At 44.4% G+C, this 27,528-nt stretch overlaps 1 protein-coding gene across 6 annotated transcripts in view; it reads right to left on the bottom strand.

Moving 5' to 3' along the window:
- Positions 1–27,528, bottom strand: part of dlgap2a (discs, large (Drosophila) homolog-associated protein 2a) — a 137,047-nt gene that overhangs the window by 41,242 nt on the left and 68,277 nt on the right. For all 6 annotated transcript variants that reach the window (XM_069151914.1, XM_069151915.1, XM_069151916.1 and 3 more), the window contains one exon: positions 8,044–9,188. In XM_069151914.1, coding sequence (XP_069008015.1) covers positions 8,044–9,188 — 1,145 coding nt within the window. The remainder of the gene's footprint in view (positions 1–8,043; positions 9,189–27,528) is intronic.

Below are 27,528 nucleotides of genomic sequence, written 5' to 3'. Positions count from 1 at the left end.
TTTTTAGTTTCACCTGCTCAAAGCTGCTGAGTGTCTGCGACAGCCAGAAGCTCGGCTCATACACTCAGAAAATATTATATTATCAGAAATGATTAAATTCTCTGAGGAATTGAAGACTTCTCTGATGCTACGTCTGTCACTTTAACATGCTGGCAGTCAGATCAGCCGCACAACAGCAGAAATCCACCACTGTCTAGACTTGATTAAGTCATATTTGACTCATGGTCATATCTTTTTGAATTTACAGTCACTCCGGAGCAGAGTTGAAGTCAAGAATGGTTTTCAAATTGCCCCGAAACCACTATTATGATAAAAAAAAAAAAAGAAAGTTGGATAAATGTGTTGTTATACTCAAAATTGTGGGAATTGCCGGTTTCTTTTTAAAATGTTGTACAGTTCAGGACTCGACTATATTAAGTGACCTGAAATAATCTGTGCTGTGATTTGACGCTATATTAATAAAACTGAATTGAATTGAATCAGTGACTAACTCACTATTCACAGATCCATAATGAACTGGGTGGCAGCTGACTGTCTGTGGCAAATGTCAGGAGGAGATAGGCTGTCCAAATGTCACTAATGTGTCAGACCATTGAGTTTCTAATGCAAATGTCATCTATTGGAAAACTGAAATGTGATTATTCTTCAAAAGGAAATAAAAAAAAGAAATTCTCGTTTACAAAACATACTGTTAAAAATAAAACAACCTCGTTTCTTCCTCAACAGAAAATTGTTTTAACATCAAACTATTTTTGAGACATAAAATCCATTAATGACACTAAAGATATCTGAGGACAGTTTATATATATATAAAAAGATTTCCTCATGACACAAATTCATCAGCATCAAGTGCCAAATCAAATCAAACTGTCTAAATAATTAATGAGTTATGGCTTCATCGTGACCCAATCTCAATCAGAGAGAATGCTGAATCAAAGCAGCCTTTGACTTTTATGTTACATTAATGTTGTGAAGTTAACATGGAGGGAGGCGTGATTGATGAGGAGCATGATGGATTCTGTTGCTCTTCTTTTTAACATATTTCACGGCAAGGCTGCGGTGTTACATGAAATTTGGCAACACAAAATGACAAACTTCCACTACAGAAGTCAAACACGAAGATATACTCATGAACAAAAGGACAAAGCTGTAAAAGATGATTTTAGGAATACCTGAACTCACTGTGATGCCTTCTATCTGAAAACACAAGCTCAACACGGACAGGCACGTAGCCTCAAACACACACTGCTAAAAGTCATTCATCTCCCCTCCAAAGACAGGCGCACGCCATCTTCCACACGGAGTCGATGGGTTAATTAAGTCTTGGAGGGGTTTGATATTTTTAGACGTCTAATTAATGAACGGAGCGCCAGAGGACGGACGCAAGCTGTGGTGAGATTTGTTTAATTTGAATTCGCTGATAAACTGGATAGATTGTGGGGAGTCTCCCACTGAAAAAAAACCCAGAAAAACCAGCGGGAAGCAGTCCGCTTTACCGATGCTGTGAAAACACATACGACGTCTAAGCATCGTTAGTGCAACTCAAACGTGGACGCATGTCAACACATTGTCTCTGCTGCGCACTTTGACCTGAGAGAAGAAGCAGGATTCACAGGTGAGAAGCCTCAACTGTCAAGGAAAGCTTTGATGGTTCTGTTGTTCCTAAATAAGCACGAGACACGGCGTCATCTGTTCAGCGTCGCATTTAGTGGTGATGACACGGAAATTCACAGTAAAGTTACATTTTCACAACGACAGAACTTTTACCGCCTTAAATTGACTGGATTTTGCTCAACAAATAAGAGACGTGTCTTTGGAAAAATGATTTTCTCGCATGCTATGATGAGAGTTTTCTTGATGCCCACCAGGGTGTGACCGCAACCTTTGGTGTGTGTTGTTTTGGTACTTTGCCCATAAATAACTGGTGAAATGGTTCACCAGCATCTTATAGTGGAATTTTGCAGACGTTGGCATATTACTGTAGCTTTGTGTTTCCACCTTTACTTTAGGTGCTTTGATCTGTGGCTCTATAGGAGGCCAGAGGGAATGCACTGTGTGTGTGTGTGTGTGTGTGTGTGTGTGTGTGTGTGTGTGTGTGTGTGTGTGTGTGTGTGGTGGGGCTAGGCAGGCCTCAGCAAGTGCTTCTGCAGTGCAGCAGTGCATTTCATTGATTAACTCTGTGGATCTATCTATACACCCACTAAGAAACATAAGTCACTGCTATTAAGTAAAGCAATAGAGTGAGATAGACAGGGAGAGGGAGAGAGAGAGGGAGTCGGTACGGGAGGGACACAGTGTAGAAGGAGGGAGGAAATGTTGAGACAGACAGAAAGGAAGGCAGAGAGAGTTAAAGAGCTCTAAAAGGCTCAATCATCGGTAATCCCACCTCCCAGACCCCAGACCATCATTTCCTCTCACAACATTGCACGAACACACCGAGTATGTTGGAACAGGATTTTTCCTTTTCTTCCTCTGTCTGAGCACCAGCCGCACATCACCCACAACTCTTCCTCTCTCGTCTTCCTCAATATTAATACTAGTTCTCTAACAGCTTTTAATAGGACCATGCTAGAGTCTGCCCTGACAGCACTGCTGGGGCTGAATGCTCATTTTAGCATATTGACATGCTTCAAATGAAGACGTTGACATGCTGATATTTAGCAGATATATTGTTTAGCGTGTTTGCCATCTTAGTTCAGCTTTTAAGCGTGATATAATTTCACACCTAATAAAGCGTAGCTGAAGATGACGGGATGGAAAGTCCAGGGATCTTTAGAGTTCATCTTCTTTGCAGCATGAACAACTGGGCACCAATCCATCGGGTAGAAACTGAGATGTTTCATATGAAAATGGAAAGTTTTGACCCATCCCTGTGTACATTCCTCAGCACGGATCAGAGTGGTTCACCTGTATTACCATCCCTCGATCTCTGCTACGACCACGGTTCAAAATGTTGATTTTCTCTGAGGGACTTTTTGTGATGTCAACTTGATTTGAATAACATTATTTAAACTGTCTAACATTTTCACATAATACTAAAAGGACGGGACAAGAGAAAAAAATGCAGTCAAATCTCATCAAAGCCTTCACCGTCGTACGTGGCAGAGAGCTGTCTCGAAGGGCCGACGGGAGGAAAAACTTCTGGAGGAAAAAAAGGAAGAAACCATAAAGGAAAGTGCTGAACACAAAAGGCCATATTTTCCTTGACTTGCTGCGTCAAAACTCACAAAACCGCATTGTTAACCATTCAAATATTATGAATACTTTATCCTCTGTCCTACTTACACAACTCAATGTTTGACTTTTCAGATGTCTCGAAGCAGCCTCCACTGTTGTGGGCAGCTTTGGCTCCGAGGTGGAAACACCCGCATCTGAAATGCATTCGTTTAACTCCAGTGAAATGGCAATAACACATGTCGCCATAGTGGCTCCAGAGAGAACTCAGATTTAATGTAAAGCACTCAATTCACTGCCAAATATATATCTTAATGTCTACTTCAAAACAACTTTTTTTTTAAACACTTCAGTAGTGAAGATAAAGTTCCTCTGTTTGGGAAACAGCGAGAGGCTCCAGACTTTAAGAAGATCTTAGTATTGGCCCACAAGTTAAAGTTGAAGCCATCAAGAACTATTATTGTCCATGTCTGCAAGAAATGGAGGGTTTTCTGCTCTTTATTTCAGCAGCCAGCTCCACCTCTCCACTCAGCCCTGCATTATTTTATTTTGCATCTTTAAGACCTCCACAACACATCGTCTCACGTTCATGGTTAGCTCTTACTGTTGATGATCGCTGCCGCATTGTGTTTGTTTGTTAATCTTAGTGTTGATAAATGATAATTATTTGAAGTAAATCTCTTATGCAAACTCCCTTCTGTTTGTGACAATCCACATCAGCTGCTAGACCCAAAATGTGTGGTGTTAACGGAGGACTAATTGGCCAATCGGCCTCGGATCCTCATCTGCATTACTCCTACACACAAACACGACCACCACCGTGTAACACGGATAATATGATAGCAAACAATTAACTACTTTCACATCCAACAGACAGAGAACATTATTGGTGGTTTAAAAACCCCATTATTTGTCTGTGTGTGTGTGTGTGTGTGTGTGTGTGTGTGTGTGTGTGTGTGTGTGTGTGTGTGTGTGTATTGGCTCTTCCTTTCTCTGTTCTGGTCTCTGCCAACTCCTGAAAAAATATCTAGCTTCTTAGCTTGCTAATTTGGTCCTTTATTGATCTGCTTTGCCAGTATGCCATGTGTTCCTGAAACAAAACCATACAAGGGGTTTATCAGAGATTCTTTTCTGGAAAGATCTGACCAACAAGAGCTGTTAAAACAAATATAATAGATGGAGCACAGCTAGAACCAATTCCAATAGAAGATATAGCAAATCAAACCAAACACAATGAATACCTGTGATTACTCTATTTAAAACCTCCACGTTCTCCAAACTCAGCTTGTGAGACTCTCCACGTTTAAATTGTTAATTCCTGATCTGTGTCACACAAAATGGCTTGAACTATTATGTTAAAAGACACTAAATCACTGAAGAATTATTGGCAATAAAATTCTATTAAAGCAGCAAATATTCCTTTTAAAGCCGTCAAGAATTAGGACGCTATCATAGGTGGCCATTATTTTTGATTTGGCTTGGAAGAGCAGTTGCACACAAGACACAAAGGAAGTTGTATAATGTGCTTAGCAATTGACAATGAAATGGTTATATCCTGACTTAACCTCGCTGTTGAACCAAAGGAAACTCGACATTTGAGGGAATAAAACACAAACACGAGCAGATGCTTCCTGACACGGTGGAAACCACAAAGCCACATCGTCGCCTCAGGCAACAGAGATGAGGAGCGTTTAGCTGCAAACGGCTGTCGGATCCTCCAGTTCCTGGGACCAAATCTTACTAAGTAGGAGTTCATGGCCTGATTACTATCTGGGATCTCCTTAATGGAAATGTTAGGGAACCCCTGTGTGTGTGTGTGTGTGTGTGTGTGTGTGTGTGTGTGTGTGTGTGTGTGTGTGTGTGTGTGTGTGTGTGTGTGTGTTACTGTAGCTTTCCATGACAGTGCCAGTTTTGTTCCTGCTTCTTTGCACTTCCCTTTTGGATTTTAATCAGCATCCTTTCTGCCTCTCAAGCTCCACCTTTGGCAAGCCAACATGCCAATTAATTGGCTTATTAAATCCCTCTGCAATGCCCTATCAGCAAAACTATCAAAGACTAATCCTCCCATTGTACGACTACTGTATGCAGAGAGAGAACAGACTTGCGTTGTCTACAGCAGCTGACTTAATCAGGGCTGAGAGATGTCAGTAAGACAAAGTTATTGTGTTTTAAAGTTGGCGCTTGGAAGCCGGAGGATGCAAAGATCACAGCTTCCTGCAGGCGAGAGGCCTCTGAGAGAGCAGCCTACGGTCGATGCACATCAGGTGAGTCTGTCGCCATCAGTGGAACAACACCAGAATCACATTAATCAAAGCTCACAGTCATACTTATGAAACAATGACAACTCGTGTGTGCACGTCTTTTTTTTTTTTTTTTTTTTTTTTTGGGGGGGGGGGGGTAATTGGGGATAATTTGTAAAAACAACAGGTCTGATTCTCCAATATCTGTCATTTCAAAGAAAGACCAGCCAATATTAATCTAACTGTCTCCCCCATCGCCCAGTTCATTGATCACTCACTCACTCACTTACACACACACACACACACACACACTCCCACGCTGCGTTTCACACACACTGAAAATGCAGACAAGTCTTTCTGTTTGTAGCCTCGTGGTTTTGTAGGACTTCCAAAGTTTTTCGTTCCCTCTGTCATCAACCAAGGACACAAACAAGGTGACTAGCACATCATCAAACCATCTGGTGTGCAATAAACAGAAAAAAACAAACACCTCCCCACATCCACTCTCACTCTCACATGGACAGACATTCACTCCCCCTGGACGCAGTTTATGTCATTACAGCGCAGACAGTTGTGGGAAGTGAATACTTGTCAATGTGACCCCTCGGTGTGTGAGCAGAGTATCACTCCTGACTGTCGGGTCTATCTCGCTGTGACGAGCAGCAGCCACGGGGAGAAAAAACAGCCGTGTCCTTTGCTTTGTTTCTTCCCCTGACCAGGATGCATCTCGAGCTTTCTCTCCCCCTCTACCTCGATGCATCTTCTCCGAGAGGGCATTGATTCTCCTTCGGGGAGGGATGATGTGTCACACCCCGTACGGATTGGATTGATAACGTTGGTCTAAAAATAGCCCTGCGGCAGGAAGGAGGAGAGGAGGATATTTTTAGATGTGTTTATAGTGCTTTGACTCGGACACTACCTCAGCTGAATGACCAAACAGAAGAAGGGAGGGGGGGGGGGGCACGAAACACTGCGACTCTCTCATTGAGAGATTACTGCACTTACTGGGATTGTAAAATAAATAAATAAATAATGGAGTGGATCAGGGCCTATTAAAAAAGAGGATCAGTTATGTTTAGAAATATGCCTGTCCAAATTAGAAACTTTCTGTTGATGTAAAGTTACACTGAGTGATTTCTTTGGCACCGTTGGCTGATTTGAGTGATGTACTGGCTTTCCATTTAAAAGAGTCTGTAATCCACACGACACACTCTTTGCCGAGAGCGGTGAGTCTACAAGTCCTCTTTCCCAGTGCGCTGAAGTCCTGACTTTATTTTGGCTGCAGGCTTTACTGACATGGTGCTATCAGATATGACATTGTTATAGATATCTATATTCCCCTGCTTGGATTTGCAATTTGGGATTTTAGAAATGTGCTTTCCTATTTCATCCACCCTTCAGCATGCATATAAAACCCGTGAAACACGCCTGTGAAAAGTGCTGACTCACTCTAAATTGATGCCCACGGTGCTATGGGGTCTCCCGCAGAGCCGATCACGGGCCTGAGCTAAATGCTAACCTTTTTTCCAAACTGAAACCTATGCGAAAGCAGAGCAAACATTATTCTCATGCTGCCATCCTTTCCCCTCCGGCGCAGATCATTTACAGAGTTAATTGATTTGTCCTGCTGTGCTCGTCTTTTTTAGTGCCAGCCACATGCTGAGCCATAGGACAGGCTCGCATTGTAACATTCAGAGCAGTGACGAACAAAACAGTCTTCTACATCAGTCAGGAATCCAACTGAGATGAGCAGCTTTTCTTCCTTTTTGATTGACAAACAATATTTCTCAAAAAAGAATATTTTGTCTTTTACGGAGCACGTTTTGGGACTGAAGTTTGTCTTTGTGCTTCAGAGATTGTGGTTCTTCTGAATTTGATATTATTGGGAATGAATGCCAGATCACTGTCCATCATCATCCATCCATCCTCCATCCATCCGTCCATCCATCCATCCATCCATCATCATCCATCCATCATCATCCCTCCCTCCCTCCCTCCCTCATCATCCATCCATCCATCCATCCATCCATCCATCCATCCATCCATCCATCATCATCCATCCATCCATCCATCATCATCCATCCATCATCCATCCATCCATCCATCCATCCATCCATCATCTATCCATCCTCCATCCGTCCATCCGTCCGTCCATCCATCCAGCCATCCATCCAGCCATCCATCCATCATCATCCATCATCCATCATCCATCCATCATCATCCATCCATCATCTATCCATCCTCCATCCGTCCGTCCATCCAGCCATCCATCCAGCCATCCATCCATCATCATTCATCCATCCATCCAGCCATCCATCCATCATCATTCATCCATCCATCCATCCATCCATCCATCATCATCATCCATCCATCCATCCCGCCCTCCCTCCCTCCCTCCCTCCCTCCCTTCATCATCATCATCCATCCATCCATCCAATATTCATCAACCGATCCACAGATCAGTAGTATTAAAATAAACTAAATTATTGTATCACTGACTTGCTCATCAAATGTCGAGCATGCAGTTGTTTTTTTTAAAGCAGCATCCATATTGTTTCTTTTTATACTACTTCTTCTCCTGCTGCTTGAGAGGAACAAGCCGACTCACAGTGAAATAAGGCCAACGTACCTGTAGATAGTGACAGGGCCTGATGTTGGGCTTGAGGTCGGTGGGCGTCATGGGCTTCTCCAGGTTGAGGGAGGACTTCCTGTAGGCCTCTTTGGCTTGGCTGACCGTTAGCGTTGACCAAGAGCTCCTCTTCATGAACTTGCCCTCCGGTGCCATGCTCATGCTCTCACAGGCCGAACACTTGACGTCGTTGTTGCTCTTGGAGGTCTTCAGCGACAGGTCTCCCGCCAGATGGCCGTGCATGGAGTCGGGGTAACAGTGGCTGATGTGGTCTACCGGATGTCGTGACATGACGCTCGGCGTTCTGTAGGTGCTGTCGCTGTCGAGGTTGTCATCTGAACTCCACCAGCCTCCCGAGCGCTGCTTGCCGCTGCCGTCAGACTTACGTTCTTTGCTCTTGCTGCGTTTGCTGTGTTTGTGGTGGCCTTGGTGGTGGTGGTGGTGGTGATGTGAGTTGTCCCTGTGCGAGTCACCTTTAGTACCGTTCATCTTGGAGGAACCTTCCAGGGAGTGCGACTTTGTGAAGAGCTTCTGTACCGAGTGGACTAAGTGGCGTATTCGCCCCGGGCTTTCATGGCGCTGCTCTGTAGTTGTGGTTGTGGTGGAGGTGCGTTGGTACTGCAATGTGTGGAAGCCATCCCGGTGAAGCGGCATCTGTTTTTCAAATTGGTCCAGGAGGTTTGCGGGGATTCGGTTCATTTTGCCGCTGCCACCGTGCGACGATGAGCCACCGTCGTCTCGGGATTCCCTGCCTGACGTGTTTCCACCGGTGTCCCGCGAAGCGCTACCGTAGTGCATACGGGGGAAAGTGCTACTGGAGATGGAGTGGTCGGGGGCTGACATGGACACCGGCATCACCATGCACTCAGAGTGGATGGAGCTCCGTGGGGAGCAGCGGTGGTGACCCTCAAGGGGGCAGCTCTCGGTGGGGCTGAGGAGGTAGGAGGGGGACCGTGAGTCACCATGGTGGAGGTGGTGGTGGTCCAGGGAATGGTCACAGTCAACCAGGCCGCAGGTGTGGGCTGAGGGGGAGGTGAGCTGGAGATGGGCAGGGCGGCCACCGGAGAGACCCTTCATGTTCCTGGGTGGAGGGGAGTAGCTGTCCTCATCGAAGTACTGCGAGGGAGACCATGAATACTGTTGGTCTGAAAGCAAGAAACAAAGAGAAAGACAATATAACATCAAACTCAAGCTAAAAATACATTTTCCCCAAAAAGTTATGCATTCACACTTAATGATGGGGAAGGAAAAAAGAAAAAAAAAGCCTAACACCAAATCACATACAGGTCAGTCCTTATCCAGACATACTGTCACTCCCTTCATCCACCTCAACCACAGGTAAGAAGAAACCTCAAAAACTAGCACGTCTGAAATGTGAAAGGAAAATCAACAGACAAAATCTCACCTCTCCTATTTCTCCCCTTCTATTAAAGTCTGTGATGGTATGCGTCTGTGGAGGTGAGGAAAAAAACAAGAGAACCAAAGAAAGAGAAGGGAAGGCGACAGGCGGAGGTCCGCATTGCCATTTATCCAATGCAAAGTGAAATAATAGCCTATCACTCCGCGGTGCTGGTGTCATCCGTCAAAGCCCGGAGGAGTGCGCTGAGAGGCGTACGGCCGGGTGGGAGTCCTTGGGAGGCCATCACCAAACGCACCCTCCCTCTCTCTTTCTGTTGGCCAGGTTGTTTTAGATTAAAAACCAATTCTGTGTGATCGGTCACCAAGGGCAAACGTTCCAGTTTGATGTATTTAACTTAATCAGAGGAAAGGTTTACTTTATCTTTATGCCTCACCGCTGTCTCCTCCCAATGTTATTACAATGTCCTTCTTTTGTATTATGCCCGGGCGACATAGGTTAAAATGACACGTTAGTGGTATATTATGGATGACGTCATCAATATTTCTGTGACTTTATCCAGGAAACAATCAAAAATTGGAATAGATCTTGAAGGCAATATGAAGAGCTCCATATCGTTTTTACTTTAAGAGGTTTCAACTAATGAATGCTTATCAAGTCAAGGTAAATATTTTTTAAATGTGTAAAATCTTCACAAAAAACATCACATGCATTATTTTTTAGTTTTAATGCGCTTTTGTGGGAGGTGAGAGGAGAAGGACGGGGTTTGACACACAACTATAGCACTTTTGAAGTATATCAGTGTTTTAACAAGTCAATGAATTCTCTATATTATCATAAACCTGATTCTGACACCTTGATATGAATATTATAAATAAGAAGGACCCTAACCACCTTAACCATTATTATTCAGGCACTGCAATGACCAAAGCTGTCAGTGTCAGTAAAAAGAGCAGCAGGAGATCACTTCCTTGTGGCCAACTCTAGCTGACTAAATGACATTTGATGATCTCATGTAGGTATTGCTGCTGTTACTCTCTGTCCCATAACACAACTGCTCCCAGTCTGAAACGACAATCCAAAAACTATGAACAAGGATCGACCTGTTGAGCAATTACTTTTTTGTAAACTGTGTTTTTTACACTACAATGATGTTGAATCAGAGACATATCTGTCATATAAGTGCTGCTGTTGTCCATGCAGGTGAAATATAGCTGTTTGGCTCATATCAATACGAGTTCATGTCTTTTTGCTGCTGACGAGAGTGGATCGAAAAAAGTTCAGAGACTGCACCTACGGCAGGTAAAGGACAACTCATTTGTACCCATTTTATTGAAAAGTTTTTTGTAATGTTTTATGACGACCCTGATTAAAAGTCATGAGCCGAGACATTTTCATCCGACAGTAAAGTTGCTGGAGTTTTGACCTCCAGCGTGAAACCGTTAGTGAGGAAACAACCTGGCACCGTAAGCACTCTGACTACATCCAGAGGTAGACTCCGGGTATACGGAGGATTTTCCTCTTGATTATTATATCAATAGCTCTGAAAAAGTCTAATTTTAACAGATAAAAAAAAAAAAAAGAAGCTATGTAAGTTCACGAGAAAGACTTGCAGTCCGGTTAGTGAATAGTGACTAACGGTGGATGTTCCTTTTCATCTTTCAAATTGGATAAAATTTATTCCTTTCATATTAATTTTTAATGAGGTCTAAGATCTCAACCCCTGAGGTGCAGCCGTGCTCTTCTGTTGCTGTCGTCCTCCATCTGTCAAGATGAAAACAAATTCTCGTTGTTTACCGGTCTTACGTGAGGATGCCTTCTTGGCAGCTTGATGTAAAATTAATCCAGGCTACCCTAAGCGTGCATGAGCGGAAAAAGATAAGACATTTCCCTCAGGGGGAGCTGTTTTTGAAAGGCTGCGCATAACTAAGCTGATCAAAATACTACAACAGAATTTATTTTCACAGACCAAATCCGGTGAACTTGGTTGGTCGGAGTCAGTCCAGTTCACCGCTGGCTAATAATTGCAGCAAGAAAGATGACGGTGCGTTATTGATTGATGTGATGCTACATTTCTGTCTGAAGTTATGTCGCTGTCTTAATCCAAGGCCTTTCTTTGACGGCTGACTATTCCTTGAGGTACCTCAGGGAGCTGCACTGAATAAAGTATCTACCCGCACAGTTACGGCACTTCCAGGGATTATACGACACATGACAGACTCATCCATCATTTCTCTTTTTCTTCTTTTTCACCGCTGATACAGAATTTAACATGAAGCACAGGAAAGAAAAGAAAAAAAAAAAAAGTAAGATCATATTTAAGTCAGACAAAACATTTTGAAGGTTAATTCATATTTACACGAGGTGGATTGAGGGCAAAAGCAGCTCTCAGTGAGTGCATCCTTCTGGCAAGTACTCTGAAAACAGGGAGATGAGTATCAGTGACATCTGTGGACAGCGAGAGGGCTTGTTGTTCTTACACTGATACCAGCACCTGCCATCACATTATCGGCTTCCTGGCAAGGGTGCCAACTGCTTAGAAGGACTGCGGTGGTGGAAGGTGAATTTAGAAACGTAATAGTACAACATACCGAATCTTCTCTGAATGTCAGACTATCCCGCTCTTACATGTAGATGTGGTGATGAAAATAAGGATTGTGCAGATAAAGATGGACGAGAAAATTAAGTCAAGAAAAGACGGGGATCTTAATTTTTTTCCCCTTTAGATTAAAGATCAATCCGATTCAACACAGCGGTGTTGTGATCCAAATGACGGACTCGTTTTCTGACACTCACTATTTTGAGTGCATCAGTGTGTACACGCACTAAAATACAGAAACATGCAGCGCGCTACAAGTACCAGGATGATGCTCTCAAAACGCTCCAAAAAGAAGAGTGAAACGCTGGACGCTTTCCACCCTAAACGGTCGCCATCTTGGCTCTGTAGAGGAAGGGGCGGGGCCATCGACGTAAAGATTTTTCAAATTGAGGCGTCTGAGGAAGCTGCAGCTGTTCCTGAAGCCCAAACAAAAGTGTTTCTTGTTCACTGCTGCTGCTGGACAGAAGCCATCAGTGTGTTTATTGAGTTTGTTAAAAAAAAAAAGGTAAAAAAAAAAACACCGTTCATTTCTGGGTAAAATAATTACAGCTGCAGATATTTTGGCAAGTGATGTGTTCACATGCTTCGGTTATTTCCCGTAAGTGCAGAACAGCAGTGTGCGATTTGAAACAACACTTCCCTGTCCTAACATGTAAGAGCGCTATTTGTCAGCGTACTAAGGGAAATATGTCATCTGGAACACAGCACATGACTTCTTCCCCCTGATAAACAGATACTCGTCCAGAAAAAGAATAAACCAATCACATTCAACTCTACACAATCTGCAGTCATCCCAACATCTTTGACTTAACACTTGAACCAACAGCCTGCTCTATAATGCTGTCAAAGCTCCGTGCAGTCAACACACCTCCTACCTGACACAAGGTGTGCAGGACTGAGAGACTGAGTCAGAGGAAGAGGCTCATTTATTAAAGCTTCTGTTTTGTGCTGCCGCTCCGCCCGTGTGCACACTGTGAGTAAAGGTCGTTTTGCTCCTCTTAACACATTAGCATTTAAATAGTATTATATCTGCCCTGAGTATCACTGACAGCTCCCACTCTTCCACCAGCTCAGACACTAACTGGAGTTGAAAACAAAGTTAAAAGATAATAAAGCGCTGCACTAGACCGAGGGTTCAAAGGCATGCGACCTTCAGACTTGGCAGTGGTTAGCATTGTGGTTAGCCACGATGCTTTTTAACAGAGGATTAGGATAAAGGGAACTGTGAAGAAGAGTCCCGATGTTGAGGCAACACATCAGAGATGGTCTTTAATGTTTTGCATCAGCGGAAGAATCTGTCATTTCTAAGTTGTCCTGCATCAAAACTGCTTTAGTTCTCGCTGGTTTATCATTAAAAACGGATCAGCGCCACAAGAAAGAAGATGATTTCACTAAGGATGGAGACTTTCTCAGAGATATAGTGGATTAAAAAGTCATTTGAATATTGTATTTTTACTTGTACAGAATCTTTTACACCAACTTTGAAACAGTATGAGAGACAAACAACTTCAAAACATCTCCCAAGCTCATTTCAATCGTACATGCTTTCACATTTAGAAATAAAAATTCACTCATGAACAACAAATGTCAAAGAGGAAAAAACCTTTTGCATTGCATTTCATTCACAGTAATAAAAAGTTGTTTGTCCAGCCAAATCCTATCAAAGTGGGCCGAGGAGAGTCACGCCCCTTATTTACTGAGCAAACCAAATCGATGGAGTGGCTTTCTTATCCGTCTCCCAAAGGTTAAATGCAGTCTCCCAAGAATTCTGGCCTTTCGTTAGAAAAGCAAAGGAAGGAGAATTGTGTGCTCAACCCTCGGGACAAATCAGCAGCGGCGTGAGCTATTAGATTTGAGAAGGAACCAATGGACGACGAGGACAGTGGCAATTATATCTGCCATAACAGCTCCGATCAAAATGAGGTCCTGGATTACGTCTTCGGCTGCTCACTTGTCAAGTGACCGTGCCCGACAATTCAGACATGCATTTCAAGTGTGGCGTGTGAGCTGAAATAAACACAGTAGTTACTAATGCAACTATCAGCTAACGGAGCCGCTTTAAACTGACACAGCAATTTGGAGCCAATCACTTGTCACTGATATTTTTCCTCATCATCCATCTGTCTCTGGCCGAGCGTGACGACCAAAATGCCAGAAAGAAACTGTTCCTTACATGACTGCTGCTGTGACTGATACCTGATGCCGAGACAGGAGATCAAACTCAAAGTCTGTTGTATTATTGTGTGCTGATTGACTCAGCGCTGCATGCGTCACCTGGAAATGTGCCGTCGGCTCGTACGGCTGCTCACAAATTCCCACAGTGAGGGAGGACTCAGCCTCTAAGAACACACACTGCAGTCGCATACAAGGAACTGAGAACCAATTATTTTCTGGCAACTTTGGCTAAAATCCACAACCATTTCCTGAGAGAACCTCCTGCAGGAATCACGGATTAGTAGGCTGCTTCTGCTTCTGTGTGGCACCTGCATATTTCCACAGAACCATCTCACTGAAATAAAGAGCTCTTCTCCAAATGCCATTAATAAAACCACAGAACTGTCCAACCTTGAAATAATAATCTTCCAATTAATTTTAAAGCTGTAAAACCTGTGTTACAAAATTGTTTTTTAAGGTAATGGTGAAACACATAAATGTAAGAAATGGGAAGCCTCCATCCTCAAATCAGAGTATCCCATGGAGCACGATTGAACCGGTGGAGCACAAAGTAGAAACAGTACGAAGTAACAACACAGCGATTTAACAACTACATTTCAAGCCAGTGTGGGAGCATGCAGCACATATATCAAATTCAAAGTCAATAAATTCTTTCTTTGAGTTATTTAAATTTTGACAGCTAAACAGTTTTCTGGCGGTCCATCTGGAAATAATCCGTCGTTAATTAAAAACTAAGCCTCAAAAAGTTGTGGTTTTGGGGGTGTTTCTGTTTGATTGACAGGTTGGTGCAGTGAGGTTGCGGCTATCGGTGGGCGGGACGTAGTACCGTTGGGTTTCCAATCAGATCGAGTCAGATCGACCGCTCCTCCCCCAACTCATCCAAATATGGTCACTTCTGGTGCCGGCCAATATCCGAACTTGAGACTTCATAACGGTGGTTACGCTTAAACCCCCCCCTCCCACCTCCCACACACACACCCCTCCATAGCCTTGAAAGCCCACACCCCACTATCACTATCTTTCTCCCAGCAGGGTGGAGGTTTGCCTGAGGGATAGATTAGAGCAAAGAGAAGCTAGTGGAGGTGAGTGGTTGTAGTCTACTGAGCCTCCATAAACAACAGTAACGATTAAGAGAAGACAGTTTGCGTGTTGTTACGTGTTTTGGGAGAGTCGGGGGAGATAACAGGTACAGCAGGCTGTAAAATGATCCTGAGAGTGAACAGGAGCTCTAACAGCAGATATGCATATTCCTGTAACCTCCCAAAAGAGCTCGGCGTACAAGTCCATCAGCCTCGGCACTAATCTCTTCAAAAAATGATTAGGCCATTGGCAGGCTGTCCCAACAAACGTAAAATGGCAATTTCTCTTCTCTAACATCCAATTTCACCTACGGAGTGGCGAGCTGAATGCAGCCATAGTATTTAGCTGCACAGAGATTATGGCGGCCAGATAAGGAGAAGCTGCTGAATTTCTGAATACTTATCATGAGCCCGCTAATGATGAAGTGTGTTATCTGTGCTGCGCTCAGCGCTCCTCCTCGGCTCTCCTTTCTCTCTGCCAGTCAAAGTGGAGACGGTTCGATAGGTGACAGAAAGAAATTTAACAAAGTGTCAGATCAGCGTTCTTTGTTTCCTCCAGAATGAAAATATTTGAGGTGCTTTTTTTTTTAGTTTTTTTTGGTGTGTTTGGAATTCAACACAATTAACGCTTACGTTGCAAATGTAAAGTGCACCTCATATTTTGCTGCCACAACGGCGGCAAAAGTGCCATATTGTCTTGCAATGATCTCCTCTTCAAAGACCCCATTTTCATGTATAACAGCCGCAGAAATGGATTTGGAGTCCAACAATGCCCCCACGCAAACTCTCGCCAAGTGTGGTTGATTGCATGAGTTTGCATTTACATGGTGGAATCATAAATCCAGCGCAGCTATCCAGCTATGAATAAATCATGCTGAATGTGAAATTCTGCCACAGGAAAAGCCCTGCGAGTGTGTGAGAGGGAGAACGAGAGGGAGAGTAAGTCACATCTTATGTAACAGCCAGGACTGCATTCCCAGGCAACGTGTTAGAGGAAGCCTCAGAACCGCCGTTGCTGTAGCAACACGCTCCGAAGCTCCCATCCTTTGCTGTCTTTGCAGCCACTGAGGAGTTCAGGAGAAAAACAGAGATAATTTGATATTGTCACATTGTTTATTTGCAAATATGACGTGAAAAAAACACATCGAGGGCAGCCAATTTAAAATCCAAAACTATTAAATGGTTTTAATGCTCAAGTCGGCAGCCAGTTCATCACTGTGTCAACTTTACCGACAGACGAGAATGTCCAAACAGGCGGTGAGTCCTTGGAGACAAGCCTGTAATGGAAGTGATTTTAAAAACACTCCAGGTCTCCTGGGCACTGCAGGCAACCGCACCCCTCAACCTGACAACGACACTTGAAATCCTTTCCCCTTTAATGTAATATTCCTCTCTGCAGACCACAGCGGACCAGTGAGTGGAGGTGGAGGCCGGCCATAATGACTTTTTGAAGATGGAAGTGATACCGGCAGTCCAGTTCAGATCCTTTATCTCTGAGTCGCCTTTTCTCTCCAAAGTCAACCGGAACATTAGAGGCACAAACTCAATCAACGTGTTGAATCATTTGCTGTGATCTTAATCTGGACCAAATCAGATTAATGAAAATGAGCTATACTGACAACGTTTAAAGGGGGCAACCGTGAGAGTAATTAATTACCACACGGACGAACTGTATGTCAGTTAAAGAAATTCAATTCACTCACAGACACTGAACGCCTTCGTGTTGATTCGGAGCACGGCGTGTCGCTCAGGGGACTGAAGGTGAACCTGGACACATCTGACAGTAAAATGTAATTAGTGTAAGTGCCCGTCCCAGTGTTTTACTGGCCTAATTTCACAGCAGCGAAATGAAAGAAGAGCTCTTGACGACGCCCTGGGTGCACTCTAAACGCATTATACCAAAACTATTTACCAGCAAATGGTGGAGCAGCCAAACAACAGATACAGCCACTCCGTGCTGTACTAATAACCTTGGTTAGTGATGTGCTGCAAACATCTGCCACCATTATCACTGATTGACTGTACAGTGTTGTTATTGCTGTTGCATAATTTACCTCAGTCGTATTGATAGTGCTTCATGTTAATAAATTAAGATAGTCTTGCAGTGATTTATGTACCAGTGTTTAGTCTACATGTCTCTTCATCATCTGTTGCACATCACATTTCTCTCAATCTACTAAAATCGAATACGTTTCTCAAGTAATTTAAATCCATTAGAGTTGTATTTTGCAAGTACTTATGGAACTTGTAAAAACTGTATGAAGACATTGATGCACATGAATGATGAGAATTTTGTAAAATGAATTGCGTCCCTGTGCATTTGCCTTGATGGATCCTGTCTGGCAGGTTTCACTGAAGGTTCCTCAAAGTACAAGTTGGCTGCTATCAAAGTTGAACTATTTAACACCGGCGGCGTGCAGGATGTCCTCTGCTGCACATGCAGTGACACAGTAATTGTGCCGACTCTGTCAGACCTACCGGGGACGACGGTGTTTTTGTATTCACAACCTTTGCCCAACGGAGAACCCCAAAAAACATACCAGCGTGGGAACAGGGGCGATATGGTACGGCATGGTGTGACCACCACACAGCCCTGATCTGAACTCCATGGGGTCAGGGTACGATTAAATCAGGAGACAGAAGACAGCCTCCATCCACAGTAAAATGTGGTCCTCTAAGATGCTGGGAACAGACTACCTGCTGTGTGCAAACAATGTGCAAGTGTACCTTGTTTTAAAGGCAAAGAGTGTACAAACAAACATGATTTGACTTCTGTTCATTTCCCCTTTTTCAGGTTAAAGTGTTGAATCAGCAGAGTTGATGCTCTTCACCTTTTCGGGACATGTAATGTGATGCTGTAACACATCCGGTTTTAAAGCTGAATGTATATCAGATACGTACACTCACGCCGCCTTAATAGTCAACATCCGTGAAAAAGCCTTCTTATGGAGCCAGCCAGGCTTTCATTCGCTTCCCCAGGCAGTCACTGAAACTGCATGATTCTAGCAATAATTCAATGGAGTGAGCAGGCTGATTGAGTCCTCCCCTCCAGCTCCAACACAAGTAGCTGTAATGGGATAAAAGGAGATATGAAAAACACGGGCTTCTGGAGCGGCCAGACTGGATCGGATTAAGGGAAGGCAGCTGTCACCTGTTGTTTGACGCTGAAGTGTAGAAGACTGAGAAATACATGCAGGGACAGAGAAAACACATCGGCAGTGTTGAGACTGATTGTTGACAGGCCAAACTTGTTGCCTATTTTAAGTTGATATCCCCGCGAACACAATTTGTTCCACAATTTTTTTAATTTTCATCCCCCAGAGTTTTGCCGCAGCTTCTCCCACTGAATGTCGTCGCCGAGCCCTTTTTGTTTCTCCGTGAGGCGAGCAGGAGCGATTCATGATGTCAAACTGCTTTAAACATGTATTTGAGTGTGGGAACCTGTGTGCTGTCGGATCAAGAGTGTGTGAAGAAGAGTGTCAAGCGTAGGCGAAAGACAGCGGGTGAGGGACAGGTCACCGTGCAGTTCCAGCAGTCATGTTTTGCCAGGAACACTCACTCTTTAAATAAATGGTGGCGCCAATATAATTTGACTTCGAGGTACAATACGAGGTGCAATCAAACAATTCAGAGACTGTGATGTTCATGGAGCAGAGGCAAGCGATATCGTTTGTGGGAAAGTATTTCAAGTTACATTACATCACATCAACACCTGTGTTGAAGGTGCAGGGAGTCAAATCCAGAGGCCAGGAGAGGTGGGGAGCTACGACTGAGTTGCTGTGGGGGAGAAACCTCAGCCTGAGTGGGTGTGTTGTCATGTGAGAGGACCCAGTCGCCATCGCACCTCAGTTCAGGTCATTTGCAGCGAATGTTTTCTCTCAGACACATCAGAGGTCACAGCAGAACTCGGTGTCGGCGGTGTGACGGACTCACGGTGAACAAGCCCGTACACGTCATTTAAAAAGCCATCTGGTTGCACTCCTGACCCCATGATCTCAAAATTTGATGTACGTTCTCTGCTCAAGCTCATGGCGAAATCACAAATGCACACATACCCATGGTAAAAAAAAACCAACCTGTCTAACAATTATCCAATTACGTGCTACAAGAACCGACTCTGTACTTTTTGATCGGTCCTGTGTATCTTGGAAACGCGCCTTACGAACCGCTTCTACAGCAAAGCCTTTATGTAGAACGACAAACACAACAAACACCCATTTCATCCACTCATCCACACCCAATCAAGACCCTAGCAGCAACTCTCCTCGTTCCTTTTCTCCTGGAGGTTGCTTAGAAACAAAGCACATCCCAGCCAGGACCAGAGCGGTAGCCTCTGCCTGGGGCCTTTTACAGTTCATGGGGAGATGTGACAGCCACAGCAGCCACGAGCTGTCTCCCACTTTAGCGGCTTACTCAGAAGTCTGCACTCTCACAAAATACACGATAATAAGCTGACGTGAAATCTAGCCACATTTCACAGCCTCTTCTGCACTCTTTCCTTTTGCCCAAATTTGGGCAAATCCTTTGTAAACCATAAATCCTTTGAGACGTGCCGACTGTTTAAAATTGTGAAGCTGCACAATGCGGTTTGTTCCTCGACTAAAATCAATTAAAGCGCTGTGATGTTACGCCCACTGTCATCTCTACACTCAACAAGGAAAGCCCCAGAGAGGAGCGGCCGCACCGTTGCATGCCGCCGCTTCCTGATTGGCGTCTAACGCTCGTCCTTGAGGCCTGAGCTTTGAAAAACTCCAGTATGTTATGTGTACGCACGCCGCATGAATAAACCCACAACAATTACTCCACGAGCACCGAGGATCGCAATCCAAAGAGGAACAAAACAGTTCAGTAACATAGCTGGTTCATCTTTGTTGGCGTTTTTTTCTGCCTCCTGTTCTTTGTCAGAGATTACACGCGTCTGGGAAAACATAAATTACCGAGTGCTCAATATTTGCAGGTGTGATTCAGAATCAACAAACTGCTGCGCTCAGTGAAGTCTGCGCGTGAGTATGTGATCCCACTGCGAATGAGAACAAGTGCCGTACTGTCTCACACCATTTTGTGTTGGTGGAGGCAGACGTGGTCGACAGGCAAAGAGAAAAGGGAGCAAAAGACGAGGATAAATTAACGCAGGACAAGGTGAGACAAGGCGAAGCATGCAGCCATCCATGCTAATGATGGATTAATGCTGTTTTGCATGAATTAATGGGGGATATATGAAACATGCTGCGAATCTGTTTCACTCAATGGTCAATTTAATACAATTTAATACCCAATTATGTTTCACTTGTCGTACCTTAATGCCATCTGAATATGAACAATGAGAGGTGGTGATTTAATTGACGCTGGTACGCTCTTCAGAGTTCTGCTAATGCCATGGGTTTTGTCAATTTGATAAAGACAACAGATAATGACTCATTACCTTGAGTTATTAATGTTATGTACTCTCAAAGACAGCAGAGCATCACTCACTAACTTCCATTGGGCTGCTTAGTGCAGAACTGTATCACAAACGGATTAAAAGAGATGAGGGCATGGATTTGGAAACTGTGACTCTGCTGCATTTACACAAGCGAAGAGAAGTCGCACCGAGCTGCACTGTATGAAGATATAAAGTTAAATGGTATTGGGACTAATTCAAGTGTTTATTAGTTTTCCCATAAGATTGGAGAATCATTTTAAGGTCACCAGATAAATCAATTGTCACCAGATAAGTCAGCCGTAAAGGTCAGAGTGTCTTGACCTCAACGTCTGCTGCTTTCTTTTCCTCCAATTCACACAATGACATTTTGAATAAGTATTACATCAAAGAGTGGAGCTGTTTTTCTTAGTGTGGGAGATATTTTTTTGAAATCAGTGAGCCGATGTCACTGCAGCCTCACAGCTTGTTTCATCACACACCTAACAAACATTAATCCTTAAATAGACAGCAACCAGAAGGGCAGATGGAGAAAGTGCCCCGACAGAAGGTCTTGTTTAGCCGTCAGCGTGTTCGTTAGAAGAGCTCAGCCGTCGGCTGGTGTTCAGCTGCTGCCCTCAGACGCCGGGCAGATAACTGGTCATGTGAGCGAGATTTTAACAGTTCTGGAGGTCGTCTGGGTGCCGGGAGGAAATACCACAGGTTGTATCATCTGAACAGAAGTGTCGGTGCAGACCGACAGTGATGGATTGTTTGGTTTTTAAAATGAACGTTAAGTGGGGCCGGCTGTCAGAGTGCTCGGTATTTTAGAGAGGTGGTTCCCGACCTGGGGGTCACGACATCCCTTCGGGGTCACCACACAGTTATTGAGAAAAATAGCTCAAAAATCTAGCTTAAAGCTGGACTGTGTATGAAACACGAGAGGGTTTAAAAAAAAAAAATAGAAATAAAGGCTTTTAATTTGAAACAGCATTAGTTTGTGCTTCAGTAACCAAGCAGGTAGCAGCATGCTCGCAACCGCATGGAATAAAGATGGAGCGAAGGCTTCTCGAAGGTGTCTCCAGGTGGATCACCTGAAAGCTCGACAGCAGTACTATCAACAGAGAAATACAGTACAAGGCCCCAGTGGTTCCATTACTGCAAAAACTAACTTTGATTATTCTAGTGGGGACTTGAAAAGGTTGAGAACTGCTATGAAGTATTTTAAATGCTCCTTTAAAGCACTCCAGCTCAACAGGAGAGACTCAGCTGCACAATAAAAGAATGTAGCTGCTGACTGGAATATTTTAAATTATAAAAACAGCCTAAATTCCTTCACCACATGATTCAGACCTCTCAGTCACATGCGTAAGAAAAGAAACGGGGTATTATATTTCAGTTGAACACATCTGATGGAGGGCCATGAGCCGTGGCATCCATCCATCATCAGCCCAGCCTCCTGCCATGAACATTAACCCAGAGTGACCTCTTCTGAGACTGAGTGAGGAATTAATGTTTCCTGAGGTCCACATTGGATCCAGGCATGGAGCTGTTATAAAGACTCTCCAGGGTCCTTTAGGGTGAGGGCACGGTACACACTATTAACCCCCCCATCTTGGATTATTGCCACGTCAGACTGATGCTAGTTATCACACACAGGCCTGAGTGAACGGGGTCGGCTATTGTGTCCCGAGGTGAGTTTGCCACAGGAGGTACTGTGATTGAACACAGTCAGCGACAACAAAAAGATGCAATCGTAGCACCGGGTACATTTCCTGGACAAAGAAACCAAATTTGAGTCAATCACACAGCAACAACACTTTTTTTTACATGACTCACATCTCTGATATATTCAGTCCTAAAACCGCAGTTACAACGCAGGATTTCTAAACTGTATTATCCATCCATCCATCATCTATACCCGCTTGATCCTGAGGGCAATTTGTAGAATCAACAATTAACCTGAGATGCAAATGTTTGGATGGTGGGAGGAAGCCGAAGTACCAGGAGAGACGCAGGCACAGGAAGGGTTGAACCCGGAACCGTCTCGCTGTGACCACTGCACCGTCAATAAATCATTTCTACATTTTGATTTCCACATTACAATCCTTGTGTGGGAGGAGAAATCATTTGTGAGCAATCAGCCTCACTAATGGATGATCTTAAAGTTCCCTGACGGGGGGGTGAACGAGGAGCAGCGTATGGGAACAGCTCAAACTCCTAGAAGTGCAGTTTTTGTCATAATTGTTGTTAAAAACAATGACAGTCCTCCTCCGCGTGTGTTCCTTCTTGAAAACCAGGATGGGGGAGCATGAGATAAGTCTATTTTTAGCAATGAGAAAGTGTGTCTCCGGCTCCAGGACGGCACCTCGAGGCACAGAGACATGCCTGTCATGGAACGACAGGCAGCATGAAAGGTTTTTGTTTTAACGTGCTCCGTGAGTTTAAATGAGCGTCCGTCTTTAACGACGCAAAAAGGAAAATACTGCTTGTTACAAGTTTCTTGAGAGGAAAGTTCATCAGACTCAGAGTGAAATAATAAGGAGTTCATTAGAGACTGCAGTCGGTTATTGGCCTGAATTATTATGTAAGGTTTAATAATGCAAGATCCAGATAAGTGTGATTTTCCGAGCCAAACTTTGGGCCCTGTGAGCACGTGTGTTGTGTTGCTACCGACTCTCAGCCCGACTGGCGGCAATGAGTTTTGGGCAGGTGGGAAATCTGTCCGACTTGCTCAACTCATTTGGAGTTCACCCGAGTTGCACTGAGGTTAATAGCTAATATAGCTGCAGATAGAGTGGTCACTGAAGTACTATACCCCGGCGGATGTACCCAAACACAATCATTATTAAAAACATGCCCTCTGTCATTAGGGAAGAAAAGAGAAGACCAGATAGAGAAAGACGGCCTATTTCCTGCTGAGTGACATGTTTTCAAGAGTCCAATGTCCTTTCGCAGCACTGCTGAGCCAGGTATCTGGTGAAAGGAAGAACTGCAGAGCATCTTAATGTGATTTTGGTGCATGAACTAGACAGGAACAACACAAAGTTAGAGGTTATGTTCGGCCACGAAACAAGCACATCTTGGATTTGAGTAAAAAATAGCCTCAATGTTCCACTGTCGGATGTGTGTTGTATTTATCATCTCCCACGTCGCAGTGATTCAGTGTCAGCGAGAGACTTACTGTCTGTCATAGGGCACAGAGGAGTGAGTCTCACTGTTACGTAAAGAGATTGTGCTTCTCTGTGACCTCAAGCTGTTTGAGCTTATCGAGTTGTAAACAATGCACCAACAATAAGCTGATGAGCGCGACGTCGTGGAGCCGCAGCCCTCCTTGTTTTATGAGCTGCTCCGGCAGCACAATGTCAAATGTCAATGACGTCAATTCGGTTACAATGAAAGAAAAAACTAAAAAAAACTCAAGCCTTCATTCTTCACCTGGCAAAATGACACGGAAATAAAACACTGGTGAAAAGTAGACAACTGCTCCGGTGGGAAATGTTCAAGAGGGGAAACGTTATGTGGAAATTCAGATGGTGGAAATAGGAGTGTTCATGATTCACCCATGCTGCTGCCTGACAGTAGCCATCAGTCTTTTACTCTCCCCAATCCATTCTTCAGAGGACTCTGAGACTATACATAGCAACAGGGTGCTTGCAATTCAGTAGCAGCCCAGTGCATCATCCGATATCTCTGGCCCTGTCTGACGCTTGGCTAGCCAAGCGGTGCATCTGCGGAGACTTCATGAATAAAAGTGCGGCAATAAACTTTGATTATAATCCCAAAAAAATAATACCCATGTGGGGCTTAAATACGGTGAGTTTGCGGTGTTCTGTAATCACCAGCATCTCTAAGGTACCATCATTTCAGAGAGCGATGATGAATGTCTTCGGGGCGCCGCACACACGAGGCGCCCGAACGTTCACGAAGGCCGCGGATGACTAAACAGAAAACGCCAGCAGAGAAATGATGTGCAATGATGACATTGCGGTTCAGCGAGGGAATTTTACGAGTCTTATTACAGTAATTGGTTCTTGTTGCTGAAAAAGTGTGACGAGGTCATGCCTGAATGGGCGGAACAAACCGGAGAGAAATTGCCACCTTTGCCCCGGTGTGAGTGTGTTTAAAGACGAAGGGGAACAGGGAGAAAGAGGTGGTGAAGGAGAAAGATAGCGAAGCTCCCAGAGGCCGGGTTTGGGTTTTTAATAAGGAGCTGTGAAGAAAAAGGCAGCGCCCGGAGGGAGAAGACCTCAGCGCTGATGACCACGGCAGCGTGAAGCGGTGGACACGCTCGTATGAAGAAGAGGACAAAGGCAGGACAGATGAAAGCGAAACAGAGCGAAGAAGAGGTGGCGTGTTTTCTTGGTTTTGATATTTACGTTCAACTCAAACAGTCATAAATTGCTATCTGTGGTTAAATAATGCAGCGTTAAAGTCAGCGAACTGTGAGAGAAGTAAGACAGGAAGACAAACGAGAGGAAGGAGAGAAGGAGTCAGACGGCTCACAGCGTCTCATTAAAGATCAGTTTCCTTCCTGAATCTAAATGTTTGAACTTGTGCTCCACGTTTACTGTGTTTGGACTAAATGTTTTCATATGGATCATAATACCTGAATCAGAGTCATCGTCCTTTCAACGTGTGAATCCTTCATCTGCTGCTATTGAGATAACAGACTGAACATACCCAACAACATAAGCGCTTGTAGTATCTCATTACTGATTTGTGAGGTAACTATTGTTATTGTCACAGGTTATTGATTGTCATTTTTGATTGGTTGTTAATTTTCAAGAGGTCAAGACTTGGTAAACATGGCCTGGTCTCTGAGGACAGAGGGGAGGGAGAAGAACTGCTGAGCGTGCAGCATTTGTTTGCTATGCTAGGAAACATTCGTTAACATTTGAAGACGTCCAGTGAAGGTCGGCACTCATCAACTGAGTTGAAACGTGGAGCTGAATAACGTCGTGAACCAGAAGCAGCACCGAGTTCACTGCTCCGCCGCGGGTCCGTCCATCATTCTGGGCGTGGACCTCCAGTTCATCTCAAACAATCAGCTCACGCCGAAACCGACCGACACTCGTCGCCGGTCGGTCGGCTCTTCGACCAATCATACGAAAGCTGGCGCTGTGAGCGGAGGTGTGCGGCAGCAGCGTGATGACACTTCTCTGAGTTTAAACCACAGCTCCGGGGAGCTTTTCCTCGTTTTGCTGACGGTCAGTTTCTCTTGTTATCGCCTCCAGAACAAAAACACGTGAGCGACAGTGAGACGAGTTTCACTCTCACTTTATCGACTGTACTCTGCATCAGCACATGATGCTTATGGGTGATAACGATACAAATATTTGGTTACATCTTCATTTGTGAGTCATCTCACTGAAAAAAGCGAGTGAATTTTTGCCAACAAGCTCTCGCTGTGTTTTTTAAATGAGTCATAAATTTGGAAGCGCTCACAAAAAGCTCATCTCACACGTTCCCCTCCGAGTTGGTTCAAACTCTCCCCGATGTCTCTGCTGCTCATCAGTCTCTCGCCTGGAGTGATGTCAAGCTTTCGCCTCGCTATCTCAGGATTGTCTGAGCAAAGCTACTCCCCTGCAGCCAATACCTGAACAGCTGCTCACACACACACACACACACACACACACACACACACACACACACACACACACACACACACACTCGAGGCTCTTATTCTCTCCTGCAGCCAGCCTGATTGCAGAAACACAACACTGATAGTAGTGGAGGGAGGAAGACAGAAAGCACCTCTGATTTCAACCCGTGCGAGCGCCGCTGAAGGCCTCTCGCTCTCCGGCGAGGCGTCTGTATTTTTGCCTTCTCATTATTCCAGCCACTGATTTTGGCATCGGTCGTGACTAAGAGGCAGACGGATCGATGGCAGCGCAGTGTGTGAGAGAAAGAGGGTTTCCATTTCAATCTCCAGAATAGATACATCCCCCAGACATTTGTCATGCCTGTGCTCAAACTGAAGCTTGATTACATGGCATGTAACATCTGAGGCAGAGCCAGCAATCTGCCACGACTTTCTCCTCGCGGCCTCCTTCATTATGTTCGCCTGATAAGATTTTATGTCACGTACCCAAATGGAAGGCGCCATTAAGAATTCCTTTAAAAGGTATCGAAGGGTAATATTGTGTGTAAGAATATCAAAGCAGGGGAGGACAGCGTCAGAAAGGTGTGCTGAGACATAAAGTGGTGGATTAGTAGTCGTCTGTGTGTCTGGGACTCAAAAGTGGGGGAGAAAGCAGAGAGAGCAACTTTGGTTCCCTGTGATAAGCTCAGAGGATTGACTGCCTGCTGCACTTTTCTTTGGTGCCTGGTGAAGGAAAAAAGAATTGCCTGCAGTTTAAATAGCATGTTTTCTAAATCCCACTTCGCTGGTCAGCTGCAGGCAATCTTCCGTTGTTATACAGTATTTCACTCTCGCTCTCCCGGCTCGCTGCTCAGATGGATGTCGGCGACGTAAAGATTTGCCATCTTCTCAAACACTAAGCTGCTAAAACGTTGTGCCGGCCTCTCGGGCTTGGGAACGGAGCTGCAATCAAACGTGCTGGCCGTCGGACTGCTTGGCTTCCTGACTGTGTACAGTATTGGTGCATGGAGCACAGCCAGATCTGCTGGCAGAGGCCAGTGAAGCTGCAGTCCAAGATTTAAGATGGGAGACATGACTTGTCAAGCTGAAGGCCAAAGGTCTCTGAATATTGCAGTTCCAACATTTAAAACAGAAAATGCTGATTTTTCTGGTTTTAATAGTCCTAACATGACTCAAGGGCTCGAGCTTATTAAAACTCCTTCAGCTTCTTTTTACAGCACTGGAACTGACAAATTGACTGTTTGAATAATTTGAATTTCTTCACTTTTTCTT

Source organism: Embiotoca jacksoni, unplaced genomic scaffold (assembly GCF_022577435.1).
Source record: "Embiotoca jacksoni isolate LCO1_2020_lvr unplaced genomic scaffold, fEmbJac1.0.p SCAF_18, whole genome shotgun sequence".
Taxonomy (NCBI): Eukaryota; Metazoa; Chordata; class Actinopteri; family Embiotocidae; genus Embiotoca; species Embiotoca jacksoni.
Note: the sequence above shows the minus strand (reverse complement) of the source record. Positions and strands in the feature narration are given on the sequence as shown.